Here is a 20,779-nt window from a genome sequence, read left to right as displayed (position 1 = left end):
GCTTCACCAACGTGGGAGCGTGCTTGCTTGCTTGCTCGTTCGATAACTCGTTCGAAAAAAAAAAAAGAAGAAAGAAAAAAGAAAAAAAGGAAAAGAAAAGAGTCGGTGCCCCTGAAAAAAATCCTTCACGCTAGCACGAAACCCAGTAAATGGTCAACGACCCCGCGCCTTCCATCGATTTTTCATTCGAACTTGGACTGATTTCGCGTGGGAGGTAACGATTTTACTACGATGAAGGGATGAAGGGAAGGGGGAAGAAAATTGTCGTCGAACTTCTCTCGCGGGAAGGCGGTTTGGGGAGGAGGACGTGGCGCGATCGCGTACCGCTGATTAACAACTGGGAACATGAGCACCTTATCAAGGAGACAAATTGCACGGAGCGCAGGTGTGCCTTGGGCGTATGCATATGCATCGAGTTGCCCGCGATTCGACGAGAAAAAAAATGCAAATTGCGATAAGAGCCGATCCCCCGAGTGACCGATTGCGTTAGCCTATTTCTCGTCGTCGTATCCCTAAATCCTTCCCTCCGCCCAGGTTGTCGTGGATTATCAGTTACGGTCGCGCGTATACACTAGCAAACGGTACGCGAAAACTTGGAGGAGTCGTGTCCGTGTTCAGATACTCCGGTTAACGACATCGTTAAATTTATCGCAACATTTGACTTCATTAAAGCCGGCAAATAAATTATCCGCTGCTCGATTCTCCCCCTCCTCCCTCCCCTATAGAATATTCTATATTTTTCGCGGTGGCGCGTGTACGAGTACGAGTGCGAGTGGAATGAAAATTATATACGGGAACGTAAAGTGGGCGGTCCTGTAAACGGGTTCACGAGTAAACCAAATAAACGAGAGAGTTAAATAGTGGCGGCGGCGTCGTGGTGGACGGAAAAACCGGCGGCCTTCGAGCCGCCCCGCGAATTAACTCGGTTTCATCGACGATCCGCCTTTTCAATCTTCGACCTCTTCGCACACGCTTCTCCCCCACCTTTCCTCCCTCCTACGCACGGTGTTTCCTTCTTCGAGCTTCTCGAAAAAGGGGATACGATAATTTCATGACGGTGGTGGCGGTGGTGGGTGCATTGCACAAGCGGCAATTTAAATCCTCATCTCCTCTCAAACGTCCTCTTCCCCTCGCGAAACCTGGTGGCAATCTCGGCATCTCGGCTCGAAAAAACGCGCGGGATAATTATTGGCGGGATGAGACGCGCCGAGGAAAAAGGAAAATCGTGCGGGTGGTGGAGAGAAAAAAGAAAGGAGGGGGAAAAAAAATAATGGAAGGAGAGCGTGTAAAGGAGAGCGCGAAGGGGGAAGGGAACGAGAAGCAAAATGCTGCGATGGAGCGCAACAGGAGAAGTGCCAAGGCCTCCTTCCCCGTCCACTTTCTAACGACAATCACTTTTATGTAACGGCCATTATTCGTCCATTTTTATTACAACAAACGTAACATACAAATCTGCCGAGTAAGTTCTCTCTCTCTCTCTCTCTCTCTCTCTCTCTCTCTCTCTCTCTCTCTCTCTCTCTCTCTCTATTTAATATATATATATATTGTTATTAGCGATATTATTATTTAGGACACGAATACTTGACGATAGGATTCACCATGGTATTGCAGGGATCGATGATCTCTTTCGGGGAGGAGGGTTCTGTTATACGCAGCCCCGGTACGGAGGGGTGGGATGGAGTGGGGGGAGGGGACACACGTACAGCCTATTCGGATTTATATCCGACCAGGGACTAGAGGACTCTTTGGCGATCGACCGGTTTTACAGGCTGCGTGTTTTCGCGGAACAACGTCCGGCCCCGGGAGATTTTTCCATTTTTTCCGCCAACAACCCCTTGTGCCACTCCGGATGACTTCTCACGTTCACCCTATCCGGATTCGAATTGCTACATTTTTACAGACGGTTTACAGGCCTGCACGTGTTTCCTCTCGAATGCGCATAATAACCGCGGGCCTTTCTTTATTGAGCCAATGAAAGAGCGCGGAGATAAGACATCCGGGCAGCAAGGGGTTGCTACCGTTCACCCTTAACACGGTCGTCGGCTCGCTTCGTCGGCAGAAGAGGATCGAGCTTTGCTGCAAAGTTGTTTTGTTAGCTGGGGGTCTCCTGTAGGGATAGACGTATAATCTCTCGTAATTCATCGTGCGTATATATTTCTTATTTTTGTGCATTTTTCCCTCTTTTTCTTTTTTTTTGGAAAGAACATTCTTTACTGCGGAATTGTTTGGGAGAAAGAGATTGGAAAAATTGTTGGTCAAAAGAGAGAGGAGAAAAATTTGTTCGATGAAATTTGCTAGTTGAATGGCTAGAAATTTTGGAAATTTTTTTCTTTCGCCACAAGGCTCGATCATCCTCGCCATCGGTGTTTAAATTATTATTTCTTTTTTTTTTTTTCCCGTTGTCGAATCGGCGTACACACGTATTTCCAATATACTTTCATCGGCTTACAGATTTCTTTTACGCAGAAGCACACTGATCCGTACATTGTCACACATTTGTCGTACACGGTTTCCTCGCTTCAGCTCTTGCGAAGATACGAAAATAAAGGGAAGTCGATCTCTACGAAAAGTGCTATTTTGTGTCTAAACACATACGATTCACGATACCGTGTAAAAATTGTCGCCGAGACACTTTTTCAAGATCAGTCGAACGATTCTCACAGAACCAACTTACTAACGTAACGTAATCTTAATAATCATATATATTTTTTTTTATCTTTTTTTATACACATGTAAATAAATAATCGTTTCGTAGATCGCAGGAAAGGTAATTCTTACGTAACTTTCCCGCGATCTCAAATAACCGAAAGACACGAAACACGGAACAGAAAAATTATAATCAATCTCTCTTAATCCTATACGAACAAGTATATACAAATTTCAACCACTGTGCGTATTCTATGCATTTTCACGCGTTTCTCGAGAAAAGCAACGTGATATATCTGTTTTTTTTCTTTTTTCTTTTTTCTTTTTTTTACTTTTTTCATTTCGTTTGGCACTTGGTTATTCAGCGCTCCTAATTAATCCCCTCGTAACAATAAATGATTCATTCGCCGAATAATAATAATAATAATAATAATAATAATAATAATAATAATAATAATAATAATAATAATAATAATAATAATAATAATAATAATAATAATAATAAAAATAATATAATAAAAATAATAATAATAATAATAATAATAATAATAATAATCGATAAATCGTGACACGAGCAGCCGCCTCTTCCGCTTTTCGAAAAATATTCGCATTGTCATCGTGTCGTTAAAAATTGTCCTTCTTCTTATTTTTTTTTCCTTTTCTTTTTTTTCCATCTGGCCTTTAACGCGATTATTCGGATAAAGAAAAAAAAAAAAAAAAAAGAAATCACGATTGTTTGGGGTTCGCACGTTCTAATTGAACTCGAAGAGAAAGAGAGAAACAGGGGAGAAACAGGGATGGAGATGTTCGTCCCGATTGGAAGAGCAAAGCGGAAGTCGACATTAGTAGTTGATGCGCCGCTCGTTGAAACGGATGTTCGAGATCCGACCGATAGTGTTCGGCTACCGTTCTCCCGGCATTTTTAACTACGAGATAAATTATTCACAACGCGAGCGAATTAAACGCCACTTTTTTCCCCCCCTCCGCCTTGTTTCTCGTATTCAGGTACGCGTGAAAAAAAAAAAAAAAGAAGAAGAAGGATAATAATTTATGTACAAAACGAATCTCTAATTGCCTGCAGGCATTTAGAAAACTTCTATCGTCTTCGTTAACAACTATTTATATAACAGATAATACGATTGCAACTTTTATAGCAGAATAACGCTTACGACTTAACGTTTTATTTCATTCGATGCGTGTCTAGCTCCTCAGAATCGATTCACGTGGATTGTTCGGTCTCTTACTTTTTTTTTTTCCTTTTTTTTTTCTTTTTTCTTTTTTTCCTCGTTCCCTCGGTTATTGACGATTCCACGAGTCGGTCGGGGTATATAATCGAGAAATCGAAGATCGCCTTCGGGTTGCATTCGACAGGTGTTCGGTGTGTGACAGTCGTTCGGTGAATGGAAATTACCGGTTTCTCCTATTCCCTCTCTTTTCTCTCTCTTCCTCTCTCTTCCTCTTCGTTTCTCGATTCGACGCACTCTTTATTTCGTGACGTCGAATCACGTTCGTACGAACACGCTCGTGGACTCGACGAGGAATCTCGTACAAAAAAAAAAAAGAACGAAACGAAAATACAATAAATAAGGAAAAATCGACGAAACAGATCGATGTAAAAACGTCGAATCTCTTCCTGCTCGTTCGCGCGCGCATCGTGTCACGAGGGATGCACACTCCCTCGATTCGAGGCTTCGAATCGAGCACAATCCTGGAGAGCAAAAAAAAAGAAAAAAAAAAATACCGCTCCAGGCAGCGACTTTCTCTCGACGCGAGTGTGACGATCCATCGCGACGAGCGGAATTCGGGTCTAAATCGATCGATATCGATCCTTTCTAAAACTCGACCACTCGATCTTACGTTATCATATATCGAGAAAAAGAATCTTCAGAAATCGAGGATGCAATTCCGACGCGTTTTTCTTTTCGCGGTCGGAGCACGCCGTTGGGAAAGACCCGCTTTCGAACTTATCGTATCATTATATATAAAATTTGTATAGAGAGTCTAGATCGAGAAGGCTTGCGAAAAGGAGTGTCGAAAGGATTCGCGAAAGGGATTCGCGGCGATTATTTCAAATAATGTTTCTTTCTCGTCGACGACCTGACGCAAGGCGCGGCCTCGTTGTTGCCCCTCGAATTCGCCGTGGGATCCTTCCACGCGGTCCTGGTCGGTGTCACTGGGTCGCTAAACCTCGTTTTCGCCAGGGAGGATTTCTGACTCGTATCCTGCTCCACGTCCCCCTCGAAGAATCGGCACATCTCCCTGACGGGAACGGCCCTGGCTCCTCTGTTCAGATCGTGAAGAGACCTGGCACGTTGCTTCCCCCTTGGGCTCGGCTTCGAAGACGTTCGGCCGAGATCCTCGGTACTCCTGGCCAACCGGCCGCCCAGCCTCGACAACGATTCGAACAACGTCAGTTTCTCCCGCACAGGCACGTAATGGTCCACCCTTTGGCACCGTTCCAAAAGTCTGGCCACGTCCTCCTCGCAAGGTGGCTCGGTGAGGATCGAAAGTGAGGTCGACGGTGTTCTGGCCACGCCGTTCGAATTCGAATTCCAACTCTCCATCGATTTGGAGACGTGTAGCAGTTGGCGGGGCACCGGGATTCTGGAGGACAATTGGGCCAGCCGTTCCTTCCGCTCCTGAAGCGTTTCCAACACCGCGGTGTTGGTAAATTGCTGCGTTTGCGTCAACTGGCCGCTCTTCTCCCTCACGCTCCTCCTCTCTCTGGCACGGCTTCTCCTCTCGCTCGTGTCCGCTCTCAGTATCCCAGGACTCGTGCTCCCGTTCCTGGCGGTGGTGTTGTTGTTCCTTTTGTCATCCTCGGTCCGATGATCCTCTTCGAACCTGACCAATGGAGACTCGTTCGGTTTCACGGGTGGTAATCTACCTCCGTGGCAATTCCTCTCGTTTTTCAATCTGCCGTGCTCCTCGTTCTCCTTCCTCGAGGACGCGAAGCAATAATTGTCGTTGTCGTTCCCCGAATTGTACAACCTGTTCCTCGATCTGCTCGAACACCCGTACGTCTTCAGGATGTCGTTGTTGTTCTCCTCGGCTCGAGCCTTCCGTCTCCTCGCGTCCTCCTCGAGCACCCTTCTGCTTCTGGCCTCGTTCTCTCGCCTCCTCGCCTCTTTGTACCTTTGGATCCTCTGCTCTCTGGTCTCGGGCTCGGGAAGGGAGACGGCGGGGTCCACGCTCGAACGGCACACCCCGCTCCAAGGAAGGCTGTCGTCGCTTCCCTCGCTGCTCTCGCTGCAACCCCACGTTCTGCTCATGGGCTGCTCCTTGCTTATTATCGCTGGTATACTTCGAAAATCCCCCAGAAGGTCCTCGTCGCTCGAATTGCTGCTGGACCAGCCCCTCAACTCGCTCCTGGCTCTCCTCCTCGACTCCTCCAGGATGGTTGTCGCGGTCCTCGAATTTTTCTCCGTCGGGGAATCGCTCGGCCAACAGCGTAACTCGCTCCTCGAACGCCTCCTCGATTCGGTGGGGCTGTCCGGCAGAGGGACGGGCCCCCTTGGACAAATGGTCAGGATCTCGAGAAAGTTCAAACACCTCTGAGCGCGAAACGGCGTTTGCCTCACCAACTCTGCCGCGATCGCTCTCACCCACGACCAATAGATGGCCTCCGAATCTGCCTATGTAACAAAAGAATAAACGTGCTCTCTTAACAACGTGCTCTCCACTCTCTTTCACTTATTCGCCATTCTTCGAAACTTAATCCAACCAGCTACACGTATAATATAACCAACGATACGATATCTCTTTAGCAGCCTCGTTAACGACATTACGTTATTAAACTCGTTTGGGCGATTTAAGTTTTAGATTGTCATTTATTGGGAGGGATCCGATTAAACTCAACTTACCCCGGGATGATTAAGGTCCGGCAATTCGTCCGCGAGCGAGCGGCCGCCGAACGACCCCTGGAACGTCCTTCGAGTAAGGCAACGAGGCGAAGGAACTCGTTTGCCGCGAAAGGCGTGGAGGATGGTGTGGGACTCCTTGACAATGGCGGGTCATGGGAGAATGGCGCGTGGATCTCCCACGCGTCCCCTTATCGCCGCGATCGAGGCGGCGGATTTTGACCTTGCCTACTGACCTTATTAATCCTTCCGGACGGATCACGACGGATTACGTCACGAGTGCCGCGTCCTTCGCGTCCTTTCCTATCTTATTACCCATCGACCTCGAACAAATTTCTCGAGGTGAATACGGAGAAATTTCGAAGGGGACGAAGAATTGATCTTGAAGAAATTTTGGATCGTCTCATCCAAATTTCAAAAAAAAAGCGATCGAAGTTATTGTCGTGTCCTTCGCGTTTTCTTATCCGTCTTGAAAAATTTTCGGATTGGATCCAAATTTCAGAGATCGAATGGGAATCGAAGTTATTGTTCTGCGTCTTCTATCGACTTTGAAGAATTTTTGGATCGTCTCATCCAAATTTCAAAAAAAAGCGATCGAAGTTATTGTCATATCCTTCGCGTCTTCTTCCATTGGATTGGATTTAAATTTTAGACAAAAAGCGATCGAATGGGAATCGAAGTTATTGTTCTTCTTATCGACTTTGAAGAATTTTTGGATCATTTCATCTGAATTCAAATTTCAAAAAAAAGGCAATCGAAGTTATTGTCATATCCTTCGCCTCTTTTTTCATTGGATTGGATTCAAATTTTAGAGAAAAAGCGATCGAATGGGAATCGAAGTTATTGTTCTGCGTCTTCTATCGACTTTGAAGAATTTTTGGATCATTTCATCTGAATTCAAATTTCAAAAAAAAGGCAATCGAAGTTATTGTCATATCCTTCGCCTCTTTTTTCATTGGATTGGATTCAAATTTTAGAGAAAAAGCGATCGAATGGGAATCGAAGTTATTGTTCTGCGTCTTCTATCGACTTTGGAGAATTTTTGGATCGTTTCACTTGATTTCAAATTTAAAAAAAAAAAGGCAATCGAAGTTATTGTAAACGTCAATTATTGTCGTATCCTTCGCGTCTTCTTGTCCATTGATCTTGAAAAATTTCAGAGAAAAAGCGATCGAATGGGAATCGAAGTTATTACAAACTTCTTATCTTGAAGAATCTTCGAATGGAATCGTCTCGAGTCTAAATTTCGAAGAGAGGAAAGATTGAAATTGTTGCAAAGAACGCAGCAGATTGTATAACTAAACGCTATAGAAATCGAAGCAGTTGAAGGAGCGCAATTAGAAATTGCGTTTTAGCAAAACAGGAGCTCCTCGACCAAAGCGAGAAAGTGTTTGCGGGCAAGGAAACGGATCGCGCCGGGGATAAAGGCCATTTACATGCAATTACGTCGCGTGTGCTAGGCGGATCGCTCTATCTCCGCCTATCCACTCAGCTTTTCCTTCTTCCCCCCTGTCTCTGATATCCTTTTTCCTCGAGTTGTATTACCGACAAAAATACCTCTCCACTTCCTCTCGCTCTTCTACACTTCTCCTCCTTAATCCTCAACGGCCGAAAATAAATTACAAATTACCCAAAAAGTAGCGAGCATCTGATCCTGCGAGTTGCTCAACGTGAACCCAAGAGCCAGTGCGTGCGGTTGACACAGACTGGGTGCTGCCTGGCGTAGGTTCAACGCCCTCAATGGAAGCCTCATCGGAGTACCCTCGACCCAAAGCCATCCCATTCTGATGGAAACGATCCGCCTCTCGCCTAGGTCCTCCACGTATAGCTCGCCTGGAACGAACATAGAAAGAAATTAGCTTCCAAACCGATTTCGCTCTACATCGATCTGTCCGAGCAACCTACGCGACTCGCGATAAAGCGACTCCCTTTACTCTCTTCACGTTGATTACGCGTTTAATCGAACACACGTACCTCGATCGTGAATTGCTTAATTTAAACCGAAAGAGGTTTCGTCCAGCGTGATTCGCTTCGACCGGTCGGAATATTCGACGATATAATAATAAACTTTGGACCTTCTCCTCACGGGCGAACCCTTCCCCATCCTCTCCCCGAGTTTAGGTAATCGAAAGATTGACGTCATTCGATTGAACGGCGTAGGATGCATCGCTCCCGTCGCTCTCTTCGCCTCCCCTTCGAGTATCGAGCAATTACCGTTGGAAACAGCACACCCACCGACGCTTGCCTCCACGATCGCGACTATTTCAGCCGTCAGATAGAAATAGACCCTCCTACTACATCCCCCCTGCCACGTTTTCCAATTTTACGATAAGCCCGGTAAGAAACCATTCAACCAATTCCATGCAGTGGCTGGAGACAGATCGCTATCGCGGGTGACAGAGCGACGGGTGTGCGGAGGAATCTGGTTTTTAAGATTACAGACACCTTAACGTAGCCACTCTGACGCAACGCGGAGTGGCCACGTTATCTGTTGCGGCGAGCACGAAGCGGAGAAAGACGCAGGAGGCGTAAAGCGGTTGCTGGAACGAGCACGTCCATTAACTTTTTTCTCCACAGAGGAATTCCTTATCGCCTGCGAAGGACGCTCGTACGGACACGGTACGGTGACGGAAGGACACGATCGAGTACTAGATTCCCCGCATTTTTTTCACCCAGATAAGGAAGAAGAGAAAAGGTACGCGCTACGTGGAAGTCCTTCACCCGCATTTCAACGCTCTCTCTTTCTCTCTCTCTCTCGCCGCGCGGATCGACTCGACTCGGCCAGCCTACGCTCAACGACCTACGACACACGCCCCCACCTGGTTTCCACGGAAACCAGCTGATAGCTCGTCGAATAGCTCGCGATCGTTCCTACGCTCGGATCGATTGCCCCCTAAACGCTAAAGATAGACAGGCGGGGAAACACCCATCTTCGTGACGACACCTCCGCTCATTTCTCGCTTCTCTTTTGACCTTACACTCGGCCGTTTCGATAAATCAACGAGGCTGAAAAGGGAGCGCGTGTACAAAGCCTATAGCTATTCCAGATCGCATCGCGTTGCGCCACCATATTCGAAAGATACACGACGCAGAGTTCCGCGAAGAAGAGTTCCTCGAAAACTTTAAAACGTGGGTTGGATTCGGTTTTCGGTTTCGTCATCTTCTGGTTCTGGCTCTGACCACGTCGAGAAAGTGTAGCGATTGAAAATAGTCCGAACGCGGATTCTTTCTTCTTTTTCTTCTTCCTCCTCTCGATCCTCTGGCGATCTTGCCGACCGTGGAAATCGGTCGTACGCGGCGCTTGCATAAATTACTTTGCCGGAGCAAATTGCGCGCCGCTCGATAACGCTCGCAAGTCGGACGCGTCGATCGTCACGTGCCGCGTGACACACCAACACGGTTTCGCGCGGTTTTTGACTCGCGTCTCTTCGATCTTCGTGAAAGTGTCGACCACGATCGGCGGCCGAGGCGAGGCGAGGCGAGGCGAGGCGGCGACTATGAAAACCGGCGGCGCTCTCTCGCTCGCGCGAAAATGGAAAACGAAAGCGGCCAGGCAAGATTGGCGTTTCTGGAACGAATTTTCTAATCTTCGCCGTTCCGAATCGGCCGGCAATCGAAGTCGAAGCATTTTTCCACCGCGGTGAATCACGCGCCGCCTTTCAAGGTCGGCGCGTTTGTCAGAACCAATTACGAACTCCGTGAGATTTTCCACCAAGGGAATTACGAAACGTGTGAATCATCGTCGCAGCTTTGAATTCAATTTTTTTCCTTTCCTTTTCTTTTCTTTTTTTTTGGACGCCGACCTCTTTGCCGCGTCGTCCGTGCAAATGTACAAACGTGGGAGATAGAAGTTGGCTCCTAAAGTTTTTCTGTCGATGGAGATTTAGCCGAGAGAGGTGACTAAACATCTGTTTGGGTAGGGAAGATCGGGAAATCGTATTTTCTGGTCGAACAGCCACGTTTACTACATGTTTCCAAACCGTATATACAAGCTACTATTGAAAAACGGGAGGACGTATTTCAAGAATTGAAGAATCTCGAGGAACGGCCATCCTCTCTCTCTCTCTCTCTCTCTCTCTCACGGCCCATTAAACTCGAGAACTCGTATATACGCGAGCATTTCGAGTATGAACGCCCCATAAATAAGGCAATCCTCCTCTAGACCCGCATCCTGTCGATCCGAAAGTTTTCTCCACGAGAGAGAGAAAGAGAGCGAGAGAGAGAGAACGCGCACACGAATCGAGCGTGTGGCCTTATTTCCGAAGTTTGGATTCGTCTCATCGACGCGACGAATCTTCAACGTAAGCTCGGCCGTAACGCGTGAAAATGCGATCGAAACAAGTGAATGAAACTCTCGGGACACCCTTTCCCCATTCACGAATTTTTATTACGGGAGACGAAATGAATATTTATGAAACGACGTACGTGTTTGCTCCGAGTGGAGGGAGGGGCTTGAAAACCGCGCCTCCTCCCGTCCCGTGTTTTATCCGTGTCCCCCCGTGTGCGGCTGGCCCACACTGCAGCGGCACGTTTCGCTCAGGAAACCGTTTATTTCCTCAGATCCTAGGATAACGCACGAGTGTCACGTATACCGGGTGACCGTTTCGTAAAATCGATACCGTTAACTCGCAACCTCTCGAGAGATTGCAACCGTAGAAGCAAAACCTTTCAAGCTCGATTTCATTTCCGTAACTTGAGAGAACGACGTATGCGGCTCCTCCTAAGCGGCGAAAATCCATCCCAACTCCTCCCATTCGAGGACGAATGCCATCCGCGAAAAGATTCCGAGATAATCTCCCTCTCTCTCTCTCTCTCTCTTCGAAGATCGTGAGAGACTTTCCGTGAAAGGAAAAGAGGAAAAAGTGGAGTCCCCCTCCCCCTGGACGATCTAGTAGAAAACTTCTCTCGAGGAAGTATCTATCGTCCTCGTTTTCCTCGTTGCCTCGGTCAACATTGAAAATCCTGTTTAACAGTCCTCCATTTTTCACCTCGTTCCTTCACGCTCATCTGCCTCCTGTCAGTCCCGGAACGATCATCCTGTTCCCCCGGACTGAAACGTTCTTTTTTTTTTTTTTTTTTTTACCGCCATGAATTATTTATCCGACCGATGCATCAGGAACACCTACTCCGCTCCTCGTACTTTTATTACTTTTCCCTCTCTTTTTTCCCTTCTTCCTTTCTTTCTTTCCCTTCTTCGTCGTCAAACGTTCCAGAAGAAACGATCTTTCCCAAATAATAATAATAATAATGATAGTAATGGCGATGATAAAAAAAAAAAAGCGTTGAACTGCGCTCGTTCCTTCGATCTGTTTCGGCGGTTCGAAGCGCGAGCGCAAACCGGTAGTTCACGAGGAAGGAAGTGTTCCAGGAGGTGAAACGCGACGTGAAAGTGACGAGGCGCTGTTGGTAATGTTGGGACGGAACGAGCCGTGGACCAGGACGGGTTGTCACGAGAGCGGAAGCTACTACGCCTGGAACCAGGAAGCGGAGGTGGGAAGGAATATGCATCGACAGTCGTCATGCGAGTCGTAGTTACTCGATAAAATACGTGGTTGTATGGAAAGAACGGGCTCCCCTCCCCCTCCCGCTATTGCCGCGCTGTTACTTTCCGATGCGCGGAACGGCCGGCGACAAGTATAATCTAGCTGGTTCCAAGTTGGAACCAAACCACACGCTACCGCAACGTTCCCTTCCCGCGTTACGAAATGCTCGTTTTCTCGATAAAATTTAATAATACGATCGAATCGCTACTATTTATCTTCATTATCTTCTCGCATGCTTCGAGAGTCCTACCCTCCCCTCGTCCCTGTATACCGCTGTACCGCTATTAATAAAACTTTCATAACAGTCACAATCTCCCCGCTAAGAAACACGCTAGTCGTAATTACAGCTCCTCCGAACCGAGAGGAGGCATCAAGAGGGAACCACCAGTTCCGCCTGTTGCCGAGCACCGCTAATGAGAACCGTTCATTAACGATTAATGTTCGGCGTGAGTGAAAATGACATTAACTTTATCAGAATTCCAAAAACTTTTCTAAACTCACCAATTACTTCTGCTTTATAGTTTCCTGAATTGTCTGTTAATAATTGGTATATTCAATATGAATGAAAAATGACATTAACTTTATCAAAATTCCACGGAAAATTAGAAAAGCTTCTCTTAAAATTACTTCTCTTACTTTATAGTTTCCTGTTTCCCGAACCAGCCTGTTCGGGATTGATGATTCCTGTTCAAACAGCCGAGCGAGAATGACGGTTTGATGAGTAAGTTTCATCAAAATTCCGGGGGAGAGAATTTGAAAGGCTCCGTCACGGGGGTCGGGGGAGGAAGGGATCCATTACTTTTCCTTCGAACAATTCCTTCCTTCCAAATACTCGTCCCCTTGATAAATTTCCTCGTCCTCGAATCGGCGACGAAAACGTTAACGCTTTCGTTCCGAAACTCTCTTCCTTCGCGTCCCCTTAAGAGTAGCATCACAATTACAATCGTAATTCTGCAACCGAAAGGCTTGCATTATCGACGATGGGAAACGAACGATCATCCTCGTTTCGGCGGCGATACCTTCGGCGCAACGTTCGCGAATCGTTACGTCGGCCATTATGTAATCACGGTGCGCTTTGGCGCCGGGTACCTCGCCACTATAAGCACACCTGTGAGTCACCGTGTGTCTCGTCGAGCGAAACAAACGGTTCGTTAGTAGTAATTACACGGGGAACCCGTTAGGTGCCGCTTACGAGAGAGCGTCTTTTTTTCCTCTTTTTTCCTTTTTTTTGCCTCCGCCGCGATGTTTGCACCGTGGTTCCTTCGCAACCGGTCAGGCCTCGGATCCTCGTCACTCCTCGTCCCTTCGATACATATTCAACCGGGAGTCCCTTCTATAATGAATTCACCGTGCCCTTTCTTTTTTTTCCCCTATATATACCGCTATTAGGAGCATTTCCAGACCCCCGTGAAACGGAGCGATGTACGCATACACGCGCGCACACGACTTGACGATTTCCGAGTCGGGTCGAATGGTAACGGTAAGTTTTGACTTTTCACAAATCCCCGCACAATGGGTGGCGAGGAACTCCTGCGGAAAGAAAGTCGTAAAGAGCGTCGGAAGGGGGGCACGGAGAGTCTCTTCTTCCAGGAGGGGTCGCTTCGAGAAATTTCACCCCGGCCAGGGAGGGGAGGATTGGTTCTTTTCTTCGAAATCTGCCTTCCCTTTTGCCACTTTTCTCACCTTTTCACGGAACAGAGGAGGAAGGAAGTTACTTCTCGGAACGATTCTTGCGGGAAATTCAGTGTGCTGGAGGGGGAAGGAAGATTTCGGTCGCGGGATAAATAAGTATGTTAATATATTCCCGGTGGAGGAGGATTCTTCGAAGGAGGATTCATTCTGGATCGAAGATCAAAGGGGAGCGACGTCCATTAATTGTTTCGAGGCACGTATCCTACGGGACGAGATTTTTCCTTTTTCTTTTTCCACCACGCCGTGGCGAAAAAGCAGCGATTCGAGGATTATAAAATCAGGAATGCATCCCTTTCCTTCCTCTCGTCAATCTCCTCGTGGAAATATCGCGCGGGGCGAAATCGTTTATCATCGAACGAGTTCCCTCCCCTCTCTGTCTTCGCACACATTCGTGATGGAGAAGGACAGCTCTGATAGCTGAGCAAAAGGAAGGGAGAAAGGAGAGTGGAGGGAAAGAGATTTTTTCCAATCCTTCCCCTTACTCTTTTCTTTCGAGACGAGACGTCGCGTCGCGTCGCAACGCATTTGACGAATGGAAACGGACACCTCCTCCGCTCCGCTTATTATTTTCCTGATCCGATCGATCGGCGCGGCGTTTTCCAACCGGAAAATTATGCTATAAAACAGGCGAGGATTGTCCGAGAGCTGCGACAAAGGCTATTGTTAGCGACGACAATGAGGACGAGGAACAATCGGGTGTGACAATCGGGAGTGAGAAGACGTTGTAGCAGAAACTATCCGTCTCACCGAAAGATTAAACAACAATTCCTGGTATAACTCTCCCTCCCCTCTCCGCCCTTATTCGAAACAAAGAATCGAAGTTGCGATCCATATAACGTCCAATCTCCTCCCTCTCGTCCGAGCAACCTTATTATTTCCGAAAACAAATCCGTATAAATTCTGCAACGTTCAACAAAATTCGCCTACTTGGCAAGTATCGATCCCTCTCCCAAGTCTGAAACCGAGATTCCAAGTGTGAAAATTCTCAAAGTTCGAGAAACAGAGATCGTCAACTGTCCGACCGTCTCATCCCGGAACGACGATCCCGCTCTCCGTCCTTTTTCCACGTTCATTATTCCCCCCTCCCCTTTGTTCGTCGACGCGCGCGCGCGATTCGTGGGCGTTGCGGGGTGATAGCTGTGCAAAAGGAACGGGGGGACGGCGGAGGAGGAGGAAGAAATGCGGGAGAGTATAACGGATACGCGAAGACAGAGGAGGCATTCATGGAACGGCGACACGTGTTTCCTCGCGCGATTCCTCCGCGCCTCCTCCTCCGAGTTCCCCTCATCCGAGCTCTCGATCGTCGATCTCGAAAGCTCGATCGAATCTTTCGGGAAATTTTCGCGGCGAACGAATTTTCTCCTCGAGAGGAGAGCTGCTTTTCCTCCCGCTCTCCTTCCTCCCTCCTTTTCTCCTCCTTTCTTCCTCTTCTCCTCCCTTTTCCTCGTTTCGTCGAATCGAGCACAAGAGTGAATCGAGTCTTTTGTTCCGTTTTCGACGGTGGTCGTCTCGTGGCAAGGAACAGAGGGGAGAGATATAAATTTGGTGTAAATTTTGTTCCTGGGATTATCCGCCAAAGCATCGCTGCGTACATTCGCCCTCACCGTCGAGAATCGAACGCGCTGACGCGGCTCCCCGATTCGCGATTAATTGGCCTTATCTATTTATACCGTGGATTTTTATCGGCACCGGAGAAAGGAGGGCCGTGAATAGACGATGACTCACGGTAAACATTCGCTTACCCTCCTCCACGGGGGGAGAGGGAGGAAGGGGGAGGGGACGTGTCGGGGATTCTCAAGTCCGTGTACGGAGAAGAGGAGCGAAGAAGAGAGGATGACGTGGCGGGAAGGAAGGAGGCGCGCGTTTTCCTTTTCGTTCACGAAAAAGGGAGAAAGAACGGGAGGAAGAGGAGGGGAGGGGGAATCGATTGGAACAAATTCGCAGCGAGGCAAAAGGAAGGAAAAGATGGATGGTGGAGGGAAGTCGATCGATGAACCTCTGACCGAAGAGAGAATCCGAGACGGATTCTCGCGGCAATGAAATACCGCGCGTAGCCACCAAAGAAATATTCGTGGGGACGATGGAATCAAATACCGAATTGTCACGCTGAAAGATTTATTTTTCTTCTCTCCTCACGAGCAGAGAAATGATCGATGATGCTCGATGACAAAAGGATAGACCGACATCCCCCCCCCTCTCCCAATTTCTCGATAAAGGACGTATCGTCGTCGTCGCAGGACAATGGAGCTTGTTTACCCAAGAAATTATCAAGATACGCGAGGAAGAGGGTCGTGGAAGAATCGTTGCGCAGGATTTTCGCCATACGATCGCCATTAAGCGAGCACACACCAGCTCCATTCTCACGATTTTTTTTCTTTCGTTTCCCTTCTCTCTCTCGAAGGGAAGGATTTTCTCGTTAGTTTCGAGAAACCGGAAGAAAGTAGAAAATTTGTCGCCATTCGATCCTCGAATGAAAATGAAAACGATATCCGGCCTTAATGGAGGAGTTTGATCGATATTTTCTGCTCGAGTCGAATGACGGGTTGAAAGCGAGCACACATCTTGCGGCCACACATCTGTCAAAGCGCTTTTTCTTTCAGATTCAACTTTCCCGGCTCGCACTGGTACGCGCGTACATAAAACGCGAGCAAAGCACTCTCGAAGCCCTCTTGACTCTTGGGGGCACAGGAGAGGGCTTTTCTTTTCCTCCCGATCGATCGTGCGACCGACCCGATTCGTTCCTCTTTCTTTTCTCTTCCTCCTCTTCCTCTTCTTCCTTTTCTCCCCCTCCTCCTTTTTTTTATTTTCTCTCTCTTCTCTCCTACCTTCCTCCAGCGCACAATTCGAACGCATTATGCCGGCGAAACAATGGCACAAAGGTCCTGCCGGGCTCACGCGTCGGGCAGGATCTCTCGAGGAACAGCTGCCGCGAATTTTGCTGCAATTTTTACAGTATCCGTCGTCGAAAATTCGTTGGAACCCATCTGGCCGCCCTTCTTGCGCAATTAGAGCAAACATTATCAGCGACGTTGTTCTCAGTTTCTCGCGATGTTAGAATTTCTCGAAAATTTATTAACCGTTTTCTTTCCAGAAAGAGGAGAAGAAATTATCTAAATTTCTCCCTATGATAATAACGTTTCGAAGGGCGAAATACATTTTACAATCTTCACTAGAAACTAGAAACTTTGGAAACAATATCGATCCATGATTAATGCCCTCTCCGAGTGATTCGTCGTTCGGGGCCCGACACACGACCGCAACGCTCCCATAACATTATACGTACACCGCACAGTTGCGAAACTTTTGTCGGCGGAAGAATGGGGCAACGACCCATTTTTCCATCGATAAATTCACCTATGTCATTAAGAGTAGTTCCCAGCAGACACGTGGGGTGTTCGTACGGGGGTGCGGTTCATGCGGGCGCACGTAACTCGAAACTTTTCCAACGACGACTTTTCGGGAACACCGACCGTTCCTCCCCCTTCCTTCCTCGTTCCAAGCCCCATCGAGACCCGAACGCGCTCGCCCCGTTGTCACGTTTTCGTACGAACGGCACGCGTGTGCGCGAGAATGTGAACTTGTTCGTTGAAACGTAGCGCGCTCTGTGCTACGATTGCGCAACGAGACGTTGCAATTATTCGCTGCTCTAATTAAAAGGAAGTAGGATACATTGTTTCCCCTCCAATTGTGGAGCGTAATTAATGATCCTACCTTTTTCTTCTTTTTTAAATTGCTTGCCAACCGTGGCAACGATTCGACACAACCATTATTTACCCGAATCCACGATTTAATAACGATACAATTACGAGCAAGGAACGTTAATGATTAAATTTCACGGAAACTTCTTTCACTTCGCCACTTGACTCGGCCGTGAAATTGGATCTGGAACCGGACCGAGTTTCTGCATTGTTCGGAGGGGGAAACAAAAGTGCGAATCCAAAATCCCCTTGGAACGGTAACTCTCGCGCTGGGCCCCGATAATTTTGCAAATTGGTGAGAAGAGAGCAAAGCGAGAGAGTGGTGGCCGACGAGGAGATGCCTCCGTTCGTTGATCGACATTTTCCGACCGCGCAAATTTCCATGCAAACATTCCACAGCGGGTTTTAAAATCAATCGACTTTCGCTCTCTTTGCACGCCCATTTAGAGGCCGTTAGAGGCGATCATTAGGTTCGCGGATGGAATTTCTTTTCGGGATTGGAAAAAGGAAAGGGTTGATTTCCCGATAAAACTCGACGAATCCCCGTGGAGCATTGTCTCGCGCGAAATAAATAAAGCAGAATGGAATGGTTCCCAAGAGAGGAGAACGTTTCGTTTCCACCGAGTTCCATCCTCTCCCTTGAAAACAAACCGGAGACGGAAGTGGGATTCACGCTCGACTCCGTCCTCCTTCTTTCCCCTGGACTATCCGACACACGGAGGGAGTGACGAAAGCGGCGTTAAAGGGGTAGCCACATAGTTGCACACAATTGATGCCGGCTCTCATAAATCAAAGCGTTCTCTCTCCCTCTCTCTTCTGACGGAACGGAAGACCGACGGGTAGCCGGTTCAAGGGTTGCGATTCGAGTCGAATTTCGTGGAATCACACGTGGTGGGCCAACTAGGAGAGGCTCTGTCGCCCCTTCGGTGTACCGTTACGAAATTACGCCAATAAAGTGGCAAAAATATCGCATCGCCGCGTACGTATCGGCGCGTATTGGCCATATTTGCATCACAATGCCGCGCTGCGCTTAAGAGATGACCATTCACCGGCCTGCCGAACACTGCGCGTGAAATTGCGCGCTCGGGTCGGTAATAAGGGAACGAGAGGCCGACTGCTAATCAGATGCAAACGCTCCCTCTTTGCGATCACTTTTCGCGGCGAGAAATAAGCGAACGTTCCGCATCCGATTTGCATATCGATCGTATCATTGTTGATTCCAGCTACCCCGGGAAACAGTTTATCTCGGGAGGAAAACGTTCGATCCCTACGATGAACCCTGCGAGAAGAAGAAGCTCGTGGGGCGCCCTCCAGGAAAGAGAGATGGATCCTCCTGAGGCGTTGCGTGAGAAAGGGGTGCGAGAGCTCGTTCGCCTCGTCCTAGCTGCACCGCCATCCTCCCTTCCACACCTTCCTTTCCTTTCCTTTTCCTTTCTCTGCCCATGATTTTCCATTTTCTCCCCGTGCCTTCTTCCAGAGACACGGACCACCGGCGATCCTCCGTTCCTCTGCCCTTTCTCCCTCCCTCGTCTCTCACCCTCTCCCTCCCAGAATCCCCAAACGCGGCGCGACATTGCGCACAAACTCGATGGAAATGGAATCGAAAATGGAGGCAAGGTCGTGCGCGAGAGGCACCGTCGTGGAAGACCGGTTAGGTTACCCTACTTTTTTTTCTTTTTTTTTTAGCCTACAGAATCACTGACCAAAATATCCTTTCCTATTGACTCTTTCTTACGAGGCCAAAGAAAAAATTCGTGTAAGGGCGAGAAAAAGAGAGTGAGAGGAAGAAGGAGGGAGAGTCTAGCCAGCTCCAGCTTCGCCACCGATTGTTTGCTTTTTTCCCCGAAAGCCAAACCGCCGCTTTGTGCTACGAGCCAAAATGACGACTAATTTGTTATCCTCTTTATTGTGCGGCCATCCCTCGAAAAACCCTTTTGCTCTCGGCGGGGAAACGATATGCGCGTATTTCCCTCCCTCCTCGTGGAACGAGATGTCTTCTTAACAGATTCCATCGATCGACAGAATCGTTGAAACAGCTCGCGAGGAGAAGAGAAACCGATCGATACGACGATCGACCAGGCGCGTACGAGTCCACGCCCCACCAGCCGACATCTTTGACGACTCAATTCCTCCGACACGACCCCATAGAGAAAGTAGATCGAGATAACATTCTCATTGGATTTCTCGTCACTGCCATTGTGCCGTGCATCTGATGGTCAAAGGGTTGCACCGCCATTACCTCGATTTCGTCCCTCGATCCGGAACGGGGGATTCGCAACCCCCTTCGAGAAAGTATACGACTTCCTAACTCTCTCTTCCTCTCTCCTTTCAAGAAGATTAATCGTAGGCCAAAAGGTCGGAGTCAACTGTTTCTCCCAAACTGAAATCTGTTTAACGGGGATTAGCTTAAGGAAATTTGCCATTTCCACGGGCGAAGATAAAGTTCGATTTATATATATATACATTTATATTGTTCCCTCGAAACTAGGCAAGCGTTTTCTCACACCGTGCGCATTTCACGCAGGGTGTAATACGATGCAGGTATTATATCCCAGCTAAGGAGGAGGTGCCTAATTGACCCCGAAGGGTGTATCGCGACCGTTACACCCCGCCGAAATGAAAAATAAGCCCCTACAAATTGGCTGTCGATTTGAGGGAATTCTCGAACCCAACAATTGGACCTTCGAAGTTAATCCGCTTTGAAGAAGTGTGAAGAACCGGCTGTCCTTTCGTCCACTGACATCTAACCTGGCTCGAGACTCATCTTCTTTGATCTTCTTTTTTCTCTCGAAAGAAGAAGAAAAAGGGGGGAGAGAAAATAAGAGCGAGCGAAAAATGAAAATATCCAAGAAAAAAAGAAACGAAATCCTTGGATTATTTTACACCGTTTCCGCGGTATTTTCGTATTTCAACAGGTCCATTAGAATAATTTTCAATGCTGGCCTCCGTCCAGAACAAGCAGGGCACAGCTGTCGCAACAGCGCCGGATAACCCAGATCCGTCGAATATTTTCGTCTGGATGAAAAAAAAAGAAGAAGAAAAAAAAACGCTTTTCTTCCAACGCAAGCGGACGTTCTGTGTACACGAATTGATCCCCGTAATCCAAACTACACAGTGGCCCCCATAATAATCGTCACGTGACTAGCCGGTATGTCGCCAGCTGCGTTGCTTAAGTTTCGCCCTGCCGTCGAATGAGTCCGCGCTTTGCTGATTCGACGGGTCATATCAACCCTTCTTTCCTTTCGCGCCATAACCCTCCCCGGTTCGAATAATTACACGGAAGTTTGTTTAGTTGGTTTCGCTGGCTGATCCACATACGCACGCCCACGGCGACTTTTCT

At 47.9% G+C, this 20,779-nt stretch overlaps 1 protein-coding gene across 5 annotated transcripts in view; it reads right to left on the bottom strand.

The window, feature by feature from the left end:
* Nucleotides 1-1,395: 1,395 nt before the first annotated feature.
* LOC108001038 (uncharacterized) overlaps nt 1,396-20,779 on the bottom strand; it is a 31,939-nt gene continuing 12,555 nt past the window's right edge. For 2 of the 5 annotated variants that reach the window (XM_062084698.1, XM_062084699.1), the window contains exons 2-4: nt 8,137-8,339; nt 6,510-6,566; nt 1,396-6,281 (exon numbers count right to left, since the gene is read on the bottom strand). In XM_062084698.1, coding sequence (XP_061940682.1) covers nt 4,710-6,281; nt 6,510-6,566; nt 8,137-8,339 — 1,832 coding nt within the window. In that variant the 3' untranslated portion in view covers nt 1,396-4,709. Of the gene's footprint in view, nt 6,282-6,509; nt 6,567-8,136; nt 8,340-12,685; nt 12,704-20,779 lie in introns of those variants that run through there. The other 3 variants (XM_062084701.1, XM_017061845.3, XM_062084700.1) reach the window with 3 other exon arrangements.

The sequence above is a fragment of the Apis cerana genome, linkage group LG14 (assembly GCF_029169275.1).
Source record: "Apis cerana isolate GH-2021 linkage group LG14, AcerK_1.0, whole genome shotgun sequence".
Lineage (NCBI taxonomy): Eukaryota > Metazoa > Arthropoda > Insecta > Hymenoptera > Apidae > Apis > Apis cerana.
The sequence above is the reverse complement of the archived record's forward strand: the minus strand, read 5'-3'. Positions and strand labels throughout refer to the sequence as shown.